This window comes from Lotus japonicus, chromosome 3 (assembly GCF_012489685.1).
Source record: "Lotus japonicus ecotype B-129 chromosome 3, LjGifu_v1.2".
NCBI lineage: Eukaryota > Viridiplantae > Streptophyta > Magnoliopsida > Fabales > Fabaceae > Lotus > Lotus japonicus.
Window position 1 is genome coordinate 498735 of NC_080043.1, and position 19062 is coordinate 517796.

General features: G+C 34.1%; 1 protein-coding gene across 1 annotated transcript; it reads left to right on the forward strand.

The window, feature by feature from the left end:
* Nucleotides 1-1593: 1593 nt before the first annotated feature.
* On the forward strand, nt 1594-17426 carry LOC130745432 (ABC transporter C family member 13). The gene is made up of 36 exons (XM_057597668.1): nt 1594-1732; nt 2359-2399; nt 2490-2589; nt 2913-3068; nt 3167-3298; nt 3442-3542; nt 3931-3994; nt 4804-5055; nt 6010-6079; nt 6418-6478; nt 7301-7388; nt 7577-7695; nt 8096-8193; nt 9200-9266; nt 10415-10532; nt 10770-10886; nt 10999-11079; nt 11175-11423; nt 11873-11974; nt 12049-12116; nt 12250-12381; nt 12474-12621; nt 13002-13285; nt 13393-13552; nt 13957-14132; nt 14216-14327; nt 14413-14466; nt 14719-14841; nt 14997-15095; nt 15265-15357; nt 15445-15555; nt 15645-15806; nt 15890-16077; nt 16259-16448; nt 16660-16827; nt 17032-17426. Exons 1-36 carry the CDS (start codon nt 1691-1693, stop codon nt 17110-17112), a joined length of 4407 nt encoding a protein of 1468 aa, XP_057453651.1. The 5' UTR covers nt 1594-1690; the 3' UTR covers nt 17113-17426.
* The last annotated feature ends 1636 nt before the right edge of the window (nt 17427-19062 follow it).

Genomic DNA, 19062 nt, shown 5'->3' on the forward strand with positions numbered 1-19062 from the left:
TGTTTTTCATAAGCTATCCTGAGTAGCTTATGAAAATAAGCTGAAAATAGCTTATGGCAGACCATAAGCTGTTTGCATAAGCTCTCCCAAAAACTGGCATAAGAGCTTATGCTGTCATATAAGCTCAAATAAGCTCTTCCAAACTGGGCCTGAATCTACAACATAAATAAAATTTGGGTTATCATAGAAAAATATTGGGTTCAAGAAGTGAAAAACTGATTAAAAGGAAGATGTATATATATACATAACAGTCCTGCTTGGTAGACCGCAAAATAGTATCCCAAAAAAGTTCAAAGTTTGAGTTATACGGGCTCATAAAATCCCAATCAAACTTTTCTTTTACAAGTGCAGTGGAACCGTGACATGGATTGCATGTGTTAGACCATCTCCATGCCCACACAAAAGTAAGCTCAGATTTTAATAGAGCAGAGATTCGAGGAGCTTTAAACCCTTATCCTATCTTTTTAATTTCCTTTCTTTACAATGAATCTGATTGCTATACACATGATGCTGAATCTGGTTGCGTATTGTGGAGTATCTTTACCATTTGTCTTTCTTCATAAAGTTTCCACTTGAAGGATTAAAGTCTTAGGTGAAAGTGTGAAACAGTATCTTTTTTCAGTGTAGATCACATGAACGAACCACCCCTTCAGAATTATCTTATACAAATTCAGAATTTTTCGCGGAAACCAAGGAAAAAAACTCAATGGAGTGTTATTTAATTTACGATGTAAGCATACTTGATAGATAATTGAACTTTAAGTATTTAGTTCAGAATTTAATTCTGTTTGGAGAATGATTTTTTGGAGAGACCTACCCATTTAATGTGATTTCAAAGATTCAAAGGTATTAGTCTCAGACTCTCAGGTGACCTTAGCCTCATAAATGTCGGCTGTGAAAATACTTTCCAAATAACAAAAATTAATTATAGAATATTTAACATTTCAATTAGCATTTAGCAACACAAAACGACCCTCTCCCTCGCCTTCCAAATTTATTTAAGCCTTATAGAATTACAAGTTTATTTATTTATGTAATTGATGTTTAGCTAATTAAATTTTATTTAAGCAAAACGAGGCCTCTCCATAAGGATAATGAAAGTACCAATAAGGTTGTTAACAAATTAGACTATCGTAAAAATTAGAGTACAAGCTCGAATCTCAAATATATTTATTGGGAATGACATGCAACCGTTTTTTAAATGGATGATGACATCCGTTAAAAATGAAAAATAGGATCCCTCTACCTCATTGCAACCTCAAAATAAAATAAGAATTAAGTTTTATTCATACTTTTTCACTTCACAACTTTAGAGAGATATATGGACACATTTAGAAAAAAAAAATGAGCAATATAATAGATTTTTTTTAAACGAGTAATATAATATGTAATGTGATAAAAATAGTATAAGATACAAGAAGAAGAATCTAATGAAAATGAATTACTATAAGATAAAATAAAGTGCACTATATCATAGCTCTTAAAAGAATGGGAATTCCCCATTCCACTTGATGTTAATTTGCATGAAAACGACATGCGTATACTAACTATATAAACTATAAAGCCACCCCACTCTTTCCTAGTTTACTACGAGAGAGAGAGAGATAGAGACTTTACAAATTACAAACTGAAACTGTGTCGCTCCACTCACTCTCTTGTTCGCTCTGCTTCTGCCACCTTATTTTCTTCCATGGACGACTTCTTCGCTCTAATTTGCCCTAATTCTCCATTCGTACGCATCTCTTTCCCTTGTGTTCTAACTGCAATAACATCGTATTTTCACTTTCATTTCAGTCCAAAGGGAGTGTTATTATCAATTATTGCATGAAGACTCTCAAACTACAATTTTTATTTTTATTTTTTTGTGAAAACTTGAATCACACTCATCAGTTTTTGTTTTGCCACTAAACCTTCGCCTCTTGCTTTCTTAATGCCTCCTAGAATGTTGTTGAAGTCACATGACTCTGAATCTGTTTCTGCTTTTCAATTCACTTTAAATTTTACTTTACTTTGGTGACTCACACTGCAACTAGAGCAACTAACATCTTTATGGTATGTTGAGGATTGATTTAACCTAAGGGATTGTTTGGAATGCAGAGTCTTTTTTCATTCTAAGCAGGAATCATGTTTCCCAGCAGGAATTATGATTATATTCCTGAGGATATCAGATAATTTTTCCCACTTCCCACCCCTCCCCTTAGGAATATTTTGCCAAGAAAGATGAAATCATGTTTTTAAAAAATCGCCCAGAATTTTGGGCTGTGGCTGTGCAGTACAGATTACAACATTTAAGATCATGGAGCTAGATTCATGGCAGTCTTATCATGCATTGCGTTTTCTTTTTGTCCTGGTTTACAGGTATGGGATGGAAAGAGATTCTCCGAGTGCTTTGAAGACATATATCCTTATTGTTTTTGAGATTTAAGTTTTCTATTTCTACAATGAGTTTTTTTTTATTCCATGAATTGGTTTTCCTTAACAATGCCTACTGTTTTAGGTTTAGCAGTGAACATAGTGACTATTGTTATGATTGTTCTGCTTGGAATTTATCAAAAGATTGCCCGAGGAGTTCGGAGACCAGAAGCTCAGGTAATAGCTGATCTTAAAGTTATTTGCGAAAGCATTAGGAAATACCGCAATGAAACATGTGAAAAATTCATAATCTAGCCTCTGTTTCTGTTTATAGAACAGTTAATTGCTAGCCTTTGACTGTTATCCTGTAGTGGTACTCGTACGGTGTTCTCTACAGCTCATAGATTGTCCATTTTTTTGTCAAGCTTTGTTGACATTGTTGGATTCATGCAGGAAAAAGTTGTTATATATGTCTCCATGTATGATATTTGTACTATGGTATGTACTATAATCCTGACATAATTATATACATATTTGATGCTTTTGCAATGAATAACCAGATGGCCCTTCCAGAGAAAGTTGTCCTGGATTTCATACCAGCTGTTGGAGCATGTTTTTCAATCTCGAACATAATTTTCTTGTGGAAGAAAGAACATGATGGTCATTTTGTGGAATATCATAAATGGTTTTATAGTTGTTCTGAATTGGTTGTGTGGGTAAGTTTCCTAGTTTTTAGTTGTCAGCTACAATGTACTGAAGAGTTTAATGCATTTAATTTCTTGTGATTCGGATCTTCATTTATGCCTACGTGTAGATAAGTATCGTTCTCTTCACAAGGTGTGTCAGCAGTCATTACATTGTCTTGAACTGTGCCTTATGTTTATGGTGGATTCTAAAACCAATATTGGGGGTTTTCCATTTGATGACAAAGTTTCCATCATTGGAGGTACTATTAATTTCTGTTTAGGGGGACATGTCATATTTACCTTTATTACTAATATTATTTATTCATTTTCAAATAAATCTCAGACTAATAAATCTCAGACTAATATATTAGACATGAAAGATTTGGCATAATGTTCATTTCAGGTTTCAGTATTAATCATAGAAAGCATACTTGTTCTCTCCAATATCTCATTTGGCATTGCTATCAATGTGATGAGGATAAAGAGACTATCTACAAAAAGCAGGTATATACTGGCCTACTATTCTTAAGCCCCATTCTTACACAGTTGCTTTCTTTTTTGGATTAGGGATAAGCATCAGATAAAATTTTAGAAGGTGGTACTTGGTAGTTCTGATAATCTCTTTCTCTCTCATACACGCACGCACGCTCCTTAAGCCGATTTACTTTTACTATAAACTGTTGGCCATGCATGACGCCTAGCTATCCTTGGTTATATTATGTAGGATGCATTACATGTCATTCTACTTATCACGTATTCAAATTATCTGATTTTGTTTACAAGCAAAGTGCATTATTTGATTGTCTGTGTCATTTAGTGTATAGAAATGAAAATTGTTTTATTTCTAGAGTACATTGATAATTCTTGACTGATCCTGCTGTCATAATTTTAGTTTATTGGAAGAGCCACTTCTTTCCAATGGTGTGGACCTTGAGGAAGGTGGCAATCGTGACCTTGTAAGTATATTTCTAAACTTTTTTATTTAGACGGTTAACTAGTGATGAAGTTTTTTTTTGGGGGGGGGGGGGGGGGGGGATGCACAAGACTCTTGTTAAATTTGGGGCTTTGGCAAATATACCTACAAACTTTCGACTCCTCAGTTAACATCCTTCAACTTTGAAATTTATCTCAGTAGTTAGTGTATGCTTGAAGAATTTGCTAGCTTTTGAAAATTTTGTTTTCTCAGTATAAGTTAATGTAAGAATGGCGGTGTGAAGAAAATTTGACTAAAAAGTCGATAAAAAAAGCTAAAAAGTTCATTTTCCAATGACCTGAAGCTGAAGCGGGTTGCAAGAATTTCTCCTTAAGTTACATTTTCCTGTAGAGTGTTATCCTGTTGAAGATTTTCAGCGGTGCCTGATGATATTCTGATTTTATAATTCAGCTCTATTTTGTTACTTGATGTGTGCATTCCTAAAATAAGCTGTTCATCGCAACTATTTTCCTCTTGAATGCATGGAGAGTTAGTTATAGCCTTATCTGTTGATGTGGTTACTTGTGTCTGGTGTAATCTCCAAAAATACTTTGAAAGCAGGAGTATGAAATGTATTTCTTGTTCTTGATGGCCTATAGAAGTATTTTCTTTTTTGTAAAACTATAATGGTTTTGAAGATTTGATTTTTTTCTACAGAAACTACATGGCTGTCCTATTTTCGAAAAGGAAATATGCACTCCTGTTACTTCTGTCTATTCATCACCACCGTTGTGTTGATTTCAAATTTCTAATATTGACAAGCTCTGACCAGTTTAAACTTTCTTTCTCAAGGGATTTAACGGAGACCTTTGGGATTTGATGACTTTCAAATTCATAACTCCAGTAATGAATTGTGGTGTTGTAAAGCAATTAGACTTTGAAGATCTTCTGCCACTACCTACTGATATGGGTCCTTCTCCCTGTCATGAGATAATTTTATCCTGTTGGCGAGCTCAGCTGAGTAATAACAGTTCAAGCCCATCCTTGCTTAGAGCACTCTGCAGTGCATATGGTTGGCCATATCTCCGTCTGGGTTTGTTGAAGGTATTTTTCTATACCATATCACGTTATCATTCCTTGCGCTAGGTAAATCTAAATTGGTTCAAAATCAAAGCTTGTACCATCACTATTTATACATGATATATCTTTATATGTTTAATCTGCTTTGTGAGTTTCCCGCTAACTATGTCTTGTACACATTGGAACTTCTAAGTTCCAGCATAGGTTCCACATTGTCTCCATGGAAATGGAAGTTCAAACTATCGGGAAATGGAAGGAAGTTTTAATCCCTGTTCAGTTAGTTTGTGTCTGCAGAAAATGATTTTGTGCTCCACTGTACATTGCCTTTAAATAACAGAGCAATGGTTCATGGGCAATTGGTCAAACATACTGATAGTTTGCTAACTTCTGGAATAGATCCTAGATTGCATTTGTTCCTTGAAATTGCAGTTGTGCCAATGGAAATATATTAATAGTATGACATCTTGCATGACATAGTAATAGTATATCGTACATGTATCTAGTAATCTAGATATCTTTATTAGAAGACATTGATTCTTATCAATTTCCAGATAAGCAGTTAAATGTTCTGAATATTCCGTATATAGCAATCCTGTATCCCAGTTTAAATGGTGTTGGTACCTATGTTAAATTTATAGAACCAAAATGGATCATCATGTCAACTTAAAAATAGGATTACTTAAGCAATATTACATGGATTACCACTTCAACTTTAATGGCGTCAACACCTTGGTAGTTGAATGATTTGCTTATGAGTTTACTAAATTACTGTACTTGTGAGAAAACATGATTCTTCTACGTGATATTTAGTTGTTTTCCTGTCCTTTTTTGTATTGAGATGCCTGTTGTGAAGTACATCTTTGTCAATATTGGAACACCACTTCTTTGTTCATAGAGAATCCAAAATTAAAATTTACGTCTACATTTTTCTATAATTTATTTTGTTCTACAACAACAAAGTATTTGAAATTCTTCCAGGTGATTAATGATTGTATTGGTTTTGCGGGACCATTGCTTCTCAATAAGCTGATCCAGTTTCTTCAACAAGGTGTTGCTTGCAACAAGGAGTAGTTTGTGATTCTCCATTGTGATCCTTAAAATTTTGGCTTGCATTTATAGCTTCATTTGTTCTCTTACTTGAAATGCTTCTCCATTGATTTGTTCTCTTTTTTCACAATACTTTTATTTCATAATCCTTGATACATAACTTCACCTGCCAATAGAAAACATTTCAGCCAACTATCTGTCAAAATTAGTAATTAAATGCGATGGTAATTCCATCCCTTTTTTATCCCTTTTGAAAAAATGTCCTTCTAGCTGCTTATTAATCAAATGAGACAAAGGCTCATCATATGAAATTGGTTCCTTTTTCATTACGTCTTTCAGGTTCAGTGAATTGGGATGGCTATTTACTTGCATTATCCTTGGGTCTCACCTCTATAATTAAGTGAGTTTGATTCTTGTATTTATATATAATTCAGTATGTTTACCTTTTGTGCTTTTTCTTCTTATGCTCTACGTTTCCTGGCTTCACACTAGTTTCCTACATCTTATAGCTTCTATCATGGTTTTTCTTGAACAGTTGAACTACATATTAGTACAGATTTACGGAAAAAAAACATCTTTATCGTTGATTGATTATTACACAAATCGAAGTTGAATATATTTTTTATAAAACCATATGAAACAATTCTCTATAATTTAACTAACTGTTCATCACCATTGGTAGCTCATTATTCATTTGATAGAATGCCTACATAATTGCGTTATCTTATCACAAAAGGCTGAAAAGTTAGAACCCATAAAAGAGCCCTTTTCTTTTTTAACAGAAAAAGATATTATGTTAGTGTGTTTGAGATATAAAACCACTCATAGGCTTCGACATAAACAATTTAAGCTTCTAGGAGATTTGGTTTTAATAGAATGCAATTAGAGGAAGGTTATAGTAGCCTCCAAATCACATAAATTGAAAGAAACAGAAAGTCCATGCTACTAAAAAATGCAACAAACCTGTCCAATCTACAAATTGGAAATCAAAATCACCTTAAATCAACCGTGTGCAGAACTGCAAAGAGAACGGACTCTCTTAATGAACCTAAAGCATGTCTCTATTGCAATTTATTTGTTTAATTGTGTCGGTCGATATTTTTATGTTGCATTCCATCGTTGTTTGAGCAACCTATATTCGATCTGTAAGGATTTATATAACTTTTATAATATTTTTTTGCTTCACTTGCGCAATTAGTAAAGTTGTGTCCTTCTGGTTTAGATCTGTTTTAGATACACAATATACTTTTCATCTTTCCAAACTGAAGTTAAAGCTGCGATCTAGTATCATGACTCTTATCTATGAGAAGGTATGCTATTTATGTTTTATTTCTGTTTGTAAATGCTGAAATTATAAATTTTCATAATAATGAAATGCTCATCTCTTTTTTTCTTCTCCCCTAAGGATGATTTTTTTTATGCATGCACGGCTTGCTATCATTTGGCTCATGATCATTCTTTCATTCTAAAACTTATATATATTTTTATTTGTTTCAAGTGTCTACGTGTGAACCTAGCAGAGCGTTCAAAATTCACAAATGGAGAAATTCAGACATTTATGTCAGTGGATGCTGACCGAACTGTCAACTTGTGTAATAGTTTCCATGATATGTGGAGGTACTGCCTTAATTTTGAATTAGCAATGCTAATAAATTTCACCAAACAATCTCTTCCCTAATTGCTTGGAATGTCTGTAATCCAATAGACTTAGCATCTTGTGAAAGACCCTTACTTTTATGTCTTATTTGGAGATAACATTACAGGTTTTCATATTTAATTAAACTTCCATATAGAGTATTGTTTATGATTAAAGATATGATTTCTGCTTTAAGCTACTTTAATGTTTGATGGAACCTGCTGAAGTTTTAGCTGCATGCAGCAATTTGGTTTTACATAGATGTACTTGGTTGTGGAAGGCTGGAAGCCATCTTCTGTAGCTTAATATTGATGTCGATGTTAATATTTATGAATCTTAATTTATATATATATCTTAAGCACTGCAGTTTTGTTGTTTCAGCCTGCCTTTACAAATTGGAGTGGCACTTTATCTTTTATATACTCAAGTCAAATTCGCATTTGTATCTGGATTAGCGATAACCATTCTGTTAATACCAGGTATAAATATCACTCTTTCAAAATTCTCAGTCCATGTTCAATGTGTTTAAGTGTTTCTCACCTACTTGGGTCCATCATTACTAAAGTCAGTGGCTGGAATGAATTTGTGGAGAAGTTTATACTGTATCAATAACTTAATTTGTCACTTAATTAAATTCTTGCAAGAACTCTTTTTTTGGTTAAAAAAAATTATCATCAACAAATATGCATTACTGCACTATGTCAGATCCTTACATTGATTTGCATTGTTTGTTTAACTTTTTGTTTTTGATATCTTGCTTTTTCCATATCCCATAGATGTGCTTTATCTGATCCTTAAATTTACATGGTTCGGAGAATTTTCTTGTCAGTGGTTATGCTTGTGTCTAAATCAACTAGCATGCTCCTTCTGTCCATTAACACTTAAAGGGTTGGATTCTTTGGGCAGGCTTTGACATTTTGCTTCTTTCTCTCTTATTCACAAACTTACAGATGACCAAATAATTTTGTATTTGGGGGAGAAGACCCTTCACATATGCCATCCTCCATCTAAAATCTCCATGTACCACTATCACAAGAAACCCACTCCTGCAAATGCAAACCAGGGCACTCGGCACCAGTTACCATTTTAATCTTATATGAAACAACCTTGAAATTTATGTACCTTATTTCCCTTCCAACTCTTTTCCATCCTCCCTTATCTTTCTATCTCACTCTATTCCCTATCATATTATTACACATCTTTCATTTTCTCTTTTATCTCTCTTAAAAGTGAGTATTGGGGGTGTATATTTATTATTATCCTTTGTGAAATGAATAACATTGCAACATAACTTTGATGGTGTAGCTATTTCATTTAGCAAAATTCAATTAAAAAACTAAAATATAACATGATTAACATCCTAAGAAAAGTAAAAAGAACCAAAATATAAAAAAAAAAACATTAACTGAAACTGACATATTTTAGTTTTATTTATTTAAAAAATTATTTTTTTGTTTTATTACTGATGAATTTCAACTGATACAGTGAATAAATGGATATCAAAATTGATTGCAAGAGCCACTGAGCAAATGATGAAGCAGAAGGATGAAAGGTATCCCACGCATTTATTTCCCTCTCTACTCTTTCCTCTAAGTTTAATTTTATCCTTTTGGGGTAAGTGTTTTGATTTTGCCTTAAGGGATCCCTTATCCTTTAAACTCTTTGTAATAGATAAGAGTCCTTAAAATGAACTTATCTCTAAAATCATCGAGTAAAACTATCTTGTCTTTGTCTTGTTAAATATTTTCTTCTGTCTGAAAATAAATATTCAAGAGAACATTTGTGGTTAGAACTTAGCATCTTCTTTAGCGGTAATTTACCAAAGGTAAGTCAGAGTTTCAAATTTCCATTTTCCATCAACTCATAATTGGTTAGCTCCCTCAAATGTAGCAAGTTCTTTGTGGCTTTACTTTTCACTCGTTTTCAAGTTATATTATATTTCTTTACAATTTTTCCAATCAAGAGTTAGAATATACTTGCAGAGGTTTCTTGAAAGCAGCATGTTGAATGCCTTACCAGTTACCACTTAAAGTTTGGCTAACTTCTTAAGTCGTAACATGTTAAGAGTTAGGGTTAAGATTTGGAGTTAGACTATTGAGATTTGAGAGTATAAGGGTCTCGCCCATATGTACTTGTATCTCGTGTTCTGCTCTACATATTGTATTTCACTCAATATATACATATATTTATTAGGGAGACTGCACCTAATAAATCTTCACATTACAATTTCCCCCGAATCATTCTTTCTCTCTCTCTCTCTCTCTCCCTCTCTCTCTCTCTCTTCCTTTCTTTCATTACTTTTTCATCTTTACATGGCATAATATTAAAAAAGAAATTTAATTTACATTCAGATGCCTCCGATAAACATTTGTAAGTTGTTCAGATGTATTCTACGTCAACATATACTTTTATGCAGGACATACTAATATCTGTCCAATTGTTTCTTTGCTTCGATAAAGTTATCTAGTTGACAGTGGATGCTTGGAGAACGGATTTGTAATACTTATGAACACAATGTGATATTTATCTAGTTGCCTAGATTCGATATTTTCATGTTCTCATTGTCTGCCCTCATGAATACCTGCATATTATTCTCTTTCTAATTTTACAATTTTATATCATTCCGCGGGGCCATCGTGGGTGAATATGAATCAAAGCTGCTGGTGCATATTTACAATATCAACATTATGCTTCATACAGGATTCGTAAGACTGGAGAACTTTTGACATATATTCGTACTTTGAAGATGTATGGATGGGAACTTCTTTTCTCGAGTTGGTTGATGGAAACAAGAACTTTGGAAGTGAAACACTTGGCTGTAAGACTTGATATATTCTGATTTTATTTTGTATAGATGAAACTGGAAAACTTTTCTTGAAAGCCACTGAGATAGTGTTCAAGAATGACATAATCAAATAGAATATTTCTTTTTCTTATTTGATTTCGATCACCATGTTTCATCCATGTTCTATGACTTTGAAGTTTGGCGTGCTCAGAAGACTTCCTTTTTCCGCTTATTTGATTTCTATCACCATGTTGCATCCATGTTTTACAGACTCGGAAGTATTTGGATGCATGGTGTGTATTCTTTTGGGCAACAACACCGACACTCTTTTCTCTTTTCACATTTGGACTCTTTGCATTGATGGGACATCAACTTGATGCAGCAATGGTATTTCAAACTTTTTGGCCTAATCTTCTGACAATTTTTTGTTCTTTTTTATTTTTCCTTTAATTATTTTTTCTGTTAGAAATCTTATGCAGTCAAAAAATCATAATTGCAGGTTTTCACTTGTCTTGCTTTGTTCAACACATTGATTTCACCACTGAACTCATTTCCTTGGGTGATTAATGGATTGATTGATGTGAGTTTCTCATTCTCCATGAATTTTTATTAGCAAAGTTGACTTGTACATTCATTTATGATTAGAATGAGTCGATTCTCTTCACATCATTGTAGGCCATCATATCCTCCAGACGGCTAAGTAGGTTTCTCTCTTGTCCTGAACATAAATTTAAAGTGGGAGAGATCAGTTCCTGTTCATCATCATTCCTGAGTAAACAGCCTGATTCTTTACAAAGTTTGGCTGTCTTTATCGAAGATGCGTGTTGTACTTGGTCAAGCAGTGATGAACAAGCATTAAACTTGGTGCTGAATCATGTGACTCTAGGCCTGTCCAAGGGTTCCTTTATTGCAGTTATTGGAGAGGTCAGATCCCTGTTTGAATTTTATCATGGTATCTTTAGCCTATAAAATAGAACATCATATGGGTAAAGGAATTCAATGGATATACATTCATCATAAGGAAGGGGAGGCTTGGCTGAACGGTTAGAGTAGTTACCAAGTGACTAAGAGGTCGTCGGTTCAAGTCGTGGAATTAGTATCTTGAAAATGCAAGATGAGGCTGCCCATGATGAGTCCAACCCTTCCATGGAGCGTGTCATGGTGGGAGCTTTAGAGTAGCATGTCACCCTTTTTGTACACCTATTATGAGGAATATATCGGGCTTCCTCTCAAATCTTTTATATCTATCAGAATAATCTACATTTTTAATACATCACAATTCAATTTGATAAATGCAATGGAAAGAGTGTACTTCATCTAATATCTGAAGCACAACTTAGATTTATTTCACTTCACCAACTGCATATGTTCAGGTTGGTTCAGGTAAATCATCCCTGTTATATTCAATTCTTGGAGAAATGCGGGTTGCTCATGGATCTACTCATTGCAATGGTTCGGTAGCTTATGCACCACAGGTTTGTATGTGATAATGCCATACACTTGGCCTCGGAATGGAATTTCTTATGATTTTATTTCCCTAAAACTGCAGCTTCCTTGGATTTTGTCTGGAACTGTGCGTGACAATATATTGTTTGGGAAAGGCTATGATCCTAAAAGGTATAATGTCTCCAACAGTTCCTCATAATTTATGTTTTATGGAATCTTAGAACAATCTTCTGCTTAGTGTGAATTTGATCTTCACAAACTTATTTAGGACCAAAAGAACTTATGATCTTCCTGCTATAAACAGGTATGCAGATACACTGCAAGCATGTGCGTTAGATGTGGATATCTCATTGATGGTTGGAGGTGACATGGCTTATATTGGAGAGAAAGGAGTCAACTTATCAGGTGGACAGAGAGCTCGTCTTGCTTTGGCAAGGTGTCGTTCACCTTTCGCTCTACTAGTTTATTTTGGGGCTTTATGCCTTGATTATCATCAAGACAATTGTTTTAATATAATTCAATTGACAGGGTACTGTATCATGACTCAGATGTCATTATGCTTGACGATGTCCTGAGTGCAGTTGATGTTCAAGTTGCTCAATGGATCTTACACAATGCAATTCTAGGTCCTCTTATGCAGGGGAAAACTCGACTTCTTTGTACCCACAACATTCAGGTTGGTTTGTTATCTCTGTACAATTATTATGCATGCTGACGTCTTGAGAATATATTACCTCCATGCTCCATTCCTATTTCAGTGATTCAGTCCAGTGAACTAGAAAAAACACACATACCAAGAAATACAATCAATTTGTTGGAAGTATAGAGACTTTATTGTACTTGAGAATTACTAGGTGAACTTAAGGGTATAATTGAGAAAATATTAATTGTTATCTTGAACTACGACATGGACAAAGTAAATAGGAGCAAATTTTTTCTTTACTCTCTGGACAACTAAATAGGAATGGAGGTGGTATATATTATAAATTTCATATTATTATAAAATTTTCATTTATATTATGATTAGCATATTTATGCATCTAAATTTACATGCAGGCAATATCTTCTGCTGATATGATTGTTGTATTGGACAAAGGACACGTAAAGTGGATGGGAAGATCAGCTGACTATTCAGTTTCTTCATATACAGCATTCTCACCACTGAATGAAATTGATTCAACTTTACATGATCATAGACAATCTTGCAGCACAGATTCTTCTTCCAAATCTATGGAGCAGTATCTTCCTGATAGAGTTATTGTGGATGCTCTGGAGGGAGCCGAGGAGGTAATTGAAGTTGAGTTGAGGAAAGAAGGAAAAGTTGAAATTGGGGTGTACAAGTAAGTATAAACATATATATAGTATGTATGGGGAGCCAATGTTGTCAGTTTTATAGATCAGGCTTTTTGGTCTTCAATAGTTGATTAACAATTTAGTGCTTTTGCAGGAATTATGCTGTCTTTACTGGCTGGTTCATCACAGTTGTTATATGTCTCTCAGCTATTTTGATGCAAGCTTCTCGTAATGGAAATGATTTATGGCTGTCATATTGGGTTGATACAACAACAAAAAGCGGTCAAACGAAATACTCCGTGTCTTTCTATCTGGTGATGGGCCTATCTATATAATAATTTTCATAGTAGTATTTTCTTGCTGGACCTAGGACTAGTAGACACTTTAATATTTTCAGGCACTGAAAATCTAATTTAAGAAGAACCACATAATTCTCTTGATTCAAAATATCATTTTATTAATTATGTATCTCTAACTAATATTAAGAAAGTTTGTTAAAAGTTTGAAGTTTCCTTTTTCCGTAATTTAGAATCCTCTGACACACCTTGTAAAGATCATGTTGGAGAAAGGACTAGTTAAATGAAGCTTGTATAAATTCAGATAATTTCAATATTACGCATAATTGAAAGTTCTTATTTTATTAACATTCAACTACATTTATGTTATGTAGTAAATCGAATATTGCCTGATCATTTACAGATCATAATTCATACCGCAGGTTATACTATGTCTCTTTTGTATTTTGAATTCCTTTTTCACATTGGTGAGGGCATTCTCTTTTGCGTTTGGTGGCTTACAAGCAGCAACTAAGGTACACAATAGACTGCTTAGCAAGCTTATCAATGCACCTGTGCAATTCTTTGATCAGACCCCAGGTGGAAGAATACTGAATAGGTTAGAACATGATGTGTTGAGGCCTTAGCAGATGAAACTAAGATAAAATTTGTAGACTTCATGATTCATGATGTTTTATGCAGGTTATCATCAGATCTCTATACAATTGATGATTCTCTTCCATTCATTATGAACATTCTCCTAGCTAATTTCGTGGGCCTGTTGGGTATTGCAATAGTTCTGTCTTATGTACAGGTATCCACAATTTTCTTAGACTTTCTTATGTACTATGAAATTTTGAAATTTGTCATCAAAGTGTTTGTCTTTTGGTTTTCTGTAGGTCTTCTTCTTAGTCTTGTTATTGCCATTTTGGTATATCTACAGTAGACTTCAGGTATTCATTTTTATCATTATGATTTTCTTGGTTTTAACCACTCCTTGTTTTAGGTTGTAAAATTATTAGGATTATTGATGTAATTGTATTTTATGATTTTGATTTTTTCATAAATATGGAGTATAAAATAGTAGTTTTTATAATACTACAAATAAATTATATAAGAATTATTTTTCAAATGTCAAAAACCGTAATGACTTCTTTGACTTAGTATCATAGACAACATTCAACTGATGTATGCAGTGGCTTTAGTTATTCTACAGATCAACATCAAGAGAATTACGACGACTGGATAGTGTTTCTCGTTCTCCAATATATACATCTTTCACCGAAACACTTGATGGATCATCAACAATTAGGGCGTTTAAATCTGAGGTAAATGTAATTGTCATTTTAAGGCAATTATTATAAATAGAAAAAAATGTCTTTTTATATCATTCATAGAGCACAGCAGTCATTAGTGATGAATCATTAGATGACTTTCAACTCCTACAAGTATTTAGAAACTAATTTAATAGCATTGTGGACAGGACTTTTTCTTTGCAAAATTCATTCAACATGTAACATCGTATCAGAAGACTTCCTATACAGAGATAGTGGCGAGTTTGTGGCTTTCATTGCGTCTTCAGGTTTGTCTTTGATTCAACTACATTTACTGACATTGAAAGCTAAGAAAATATAGTAATTCACCTAAAGGTTTATGCTTTATAGGATTCATTCATTCCACATTATCTATGTATTAGATTTGAATTTATGAAATCTGGACTGTCAATGTTGCTAATTATTACTTTCTTCCAGTGGTTAGCTGCATTTGTCATCTCATTCATAGCCCTTATGGCTGTTGCCGGATCACTGGGCAGTTTGCCTATCAACTTTGGCACACCAGGACTGGTTTGTTTGTTATCCTTTTAATAAATCTCGGATTTGGTCAACTGGTTAATACAAAAACTGAAGATGGTACACTTTTTTCTTCAACAGGTAGGTTTGGCCCTCTCATATGCAGCTCCAATCGTGTCCCTCTTGGGGAGTTTCCTAACAAGTTTCACTGAAACAGAAAAGGAAATGGTTTCAGTTGAAAGAGCCCTTCAAGTATGAAAAGGACTAATTTCACTTAGTAGAAACTTGTTTAGACGTATATAGCAGGCAACTAACAATAAAAGTCATTAAATGTTTTCTAGTACATGGACATTCCTCAAGAAGAACAAGCTGGATGCCTAAACTTGAATCCAGATTGGCCAAATCAAGGAGTTATTAAATTCCAGCATGTTACTTTGAAATATATGCCCTCTTTGCCTGCCGCACTCTGCAATCTTAGTTTTAGAATTGCAGGAGGGACACAGGTCATTTCTTGATACTTGAATTTTTACTTTTACTTAGATTGTATGATTATTTTGTCTAATACCTTTATGATGTATATAATCAGGTTGGAATAATTGGAAGAACAGGCGCTGGAAAGTCTAGTGTGTTAAATGCCCTTTTCCGCCTTACCCCAATATGTACAGGCTCCATCACAGTTGATGGCATGGACATTCAAAATATTCCTGTCAGAGAACTACGAACACATTTGGCTATTGTCCCTCAGAGCCCATTCTTGTTTGAAGGATCACTAAGGTACTCTATTTGATTGTGTTTGCAGTTGACATTTCTGATTCAAATTATGATTTTGTTCAATCTTAGTGATAATATTCTTACTTTCTTTTTGGGAGAGAATTGCATTGACATTTATTTTGATTGCACCTACATTTCATGTCCACTAAATACTTTGTATTATGAACGTCTTTCAAAATTCCAGGGACAACCTTGATCCATTCAAAATGAATGATGACTTAAAAATTTGGAATGCATTGGAGAAATGCCATGTGAAAGAGGAAGTAGAAGCAACCGGAGGGTTGGATATTCTTGTAAAGGAAGGCGGTATATCATTTTCAGTTGGCCAGCGACAGCTTCTTTGCCTTGCGCGCGCAATTCTCAAATCTTCAAAGGTACATTTGATAGAAGTGATCATGGTGTAAATTTTTATCATACCTTATTTTTGTTAAGATGATAACCTTCTTAAGCAGACACATCAATATAGCTTACTTATCCTAAAAAGAAACACTTCATGTTTCCAAATATTATCAATACCAATATCTCAGTCACATGCCTCTTCAAAACTGATAATTATATGATTGAGATGTTTCTCTTTCCCTTTAGGTTCTTTGTTTGGATGAATGCACGGCCAATGTAGACACTCAAACTGCTTCACTGCTTCAAAGTACCATATCCAGTGAATGCCAAGGAATGACAGTGATCACAATTGCTCATCGGATTTCAACTGTTATAAATATGGATAACATTCTGATCCTTGACCATGGGAACCTGGTATGCTTTATTTTCTTTAACTTACCGCTTGTAAAAAGAGTAAGAACTAGTTCAAGGTTAGTCTAAAAATTCCAGAAACTTGGCAAAATATTTACATTGCTTTTCATAGGAAAAGCAACAAATTTTAGAATTTCATACAGTTTGTGTATCGGCTCTCCTTATTAACTAACATGAAATAACATCAGCTATCTTCTACCCTTGTAGGCTGAACAAGGAAACCCTCAGGTTCTTTTGAAAGATGACACCTCTATATTTTCTAGTTTTGTTAAAGCTTCATCAATGTAAGGAGCTGCTTACATTAGATTACGAGATCAGACAAGAGTTCGGTTCGATGTAGGTCTCTAGATATGCGAAGAATGTGAAATTTTTGTGGCTATTATATAACATCACACATCATCTGCAAAGAGTGTTGGAGATGATTATCAACGTGGTATCATGTTTGGTGTTATGGGTATTTTCTTCACTGGTCAGCTTGTTGTAAAATATCAAACCTAAATTAGCTTTTATTTTGTGTGATAAAAGACCATGGATTATTGATACTACTGCGAAGTTCCAAAGTTGCAAATCTATGACCCATTTGCTGAATGTTTAGTTAAAAATGGACAAAGAATGAGCTACATACTCTAACTTCCTTGGAAACATGCTTTAGTTTATGTGCAAATGAGTATACAAATAAGCATGTAATTTAAGTTATAACCACATCAAATAAGCATGTATATGTAATGAGTATACAAATAAGCATGTAATGACGAAACAAAAGTACTCAATCTTTATATTCGATTTTCAGTGACAATGTTGCTTCGAACAATTGAGTGTAGGGTTTTGGCACTCTCACTTCCAGGTTTCGAAATTCAATCATTTCTAGCATAATCTGCAACCATGTCAGTGAAAATTCAAATCTATTTGGGATGAAGAACATGAGACATTTAATATAACTAAGAGGCTTTAAAGGCATACCTACTCCAGAAAATCCTTCAATGTATTATCGGTAAACTTTAAAGGTTCAATTAGATGTCAAATCACATCCCATCATCCACTATTATTATGAGCAACAAAGGTTTCAATACTTTGGACGCTGTTAAGAAAAACCCGGGACTCGTCCTACAGTTTCTCGAAAATTTGGGGTAGGAAATTTTCTTTGCAGTACAAAAGCAAGATTTTGATAACGCTGCAAAGCAAAGGGGGAAACAACAATGATTTGTTAACAATAGAAGAAGATAACTCAACACTCACACACGGTTGAATTGAAGACGAAACAAAAGTACTCACTCTTTATATTTGATTTTTAGTGACAACGTTGCTTCTAAAAACTGATAGTAGGGTTTTGGCACTCTCCCATCTAGGTTTTGAAGTTCAATCATTTCTAGCGTAATTTGCAACAATGTCATTGAAATTTCAAATCTATTTGGGATGAAGAACACGAGACATTTAATATAACCGAGAGGGTTTAAAGGCATCTCTCCTCTAGAAAATTCATCAATGTATTGTCGGTAAACTTTAACGGTTCAATTAGATGCCAAATCACCTCCCATCGTCCACTATTAATATGAGCAACTAATGTTGTTCAGAAAAACCCGGGACTCGTTCTGCAGTTTCTCGAAAGTTTGGGGCAGGAAATTTTGTTTGCAAACCTAAAGCAGCATTCTGATGACGCTGCAAAGCAAAGGGGGGAAAACAACAATGATTTGTTAACAATAGAAGAAGATAACTCAACACACACAGTTGAATTGACGACGAAACAAAAGTACTCACTCTTTATATTCGATTTTCAAGGACATTGTTGCTTCTAACAACTGAGCACAAGGCACTCTCCCTCCCGGTTTTGAAGTTCAATCATTTCTAGCATAATCTGCAACCATGTTTGTGAAAATTCATATCTATTTGGGATGAAGAACACGAGACATTTAATATAACTGAGAGGGTTTAAAGGCATACTTGCTTCAGAAAATCCAACAATGTATTTTCGGCAAACTTTAACGGTTCAATTAGGTGCCAAATCATATCTTTCACTATTAATATGAGCAACTAAGGTTTCAATGCTTTAGACGTTGTTTCTCGAAAGTTTGGGTCAGTGAAAATTCAAATCTATTTGGGATGAAGAACACGAGACATTTAATATAACTAAGAGGCTTTAAAGGCATACCTACTCCAGAAAATCCATCAATGTATTGTCGGTAAACTTTAAAGGTTCAATTAGATGTCAAATCACATCCCATCGTCCACTATTATTATGAG

Excerpts from the sequence above, each read along its gene's own strand:
- LOC130745432 (XM_057597668.1), top strand. The coding sequence starts at position 1,691 with ATGGACGACTTCTTCGCTCTAATTTGCCCTAATTCTCCATTC. Across the intron at positions 3,299-3,441 it reads CAAAGTTTCCATCATTGGAG|GTTTCAGTATTAATCATAGA; the intron begins GTACTATTAATT and ends TGTTCATTTCAG. Across the intron at positions 15,358-15,444 it reads ACTTTGGCACACCAGGACTG|GTAGGTTTGGCCCTCTCATA; the intron begins GTTTGTTTGTTA and ends TTTCTTCAACAG.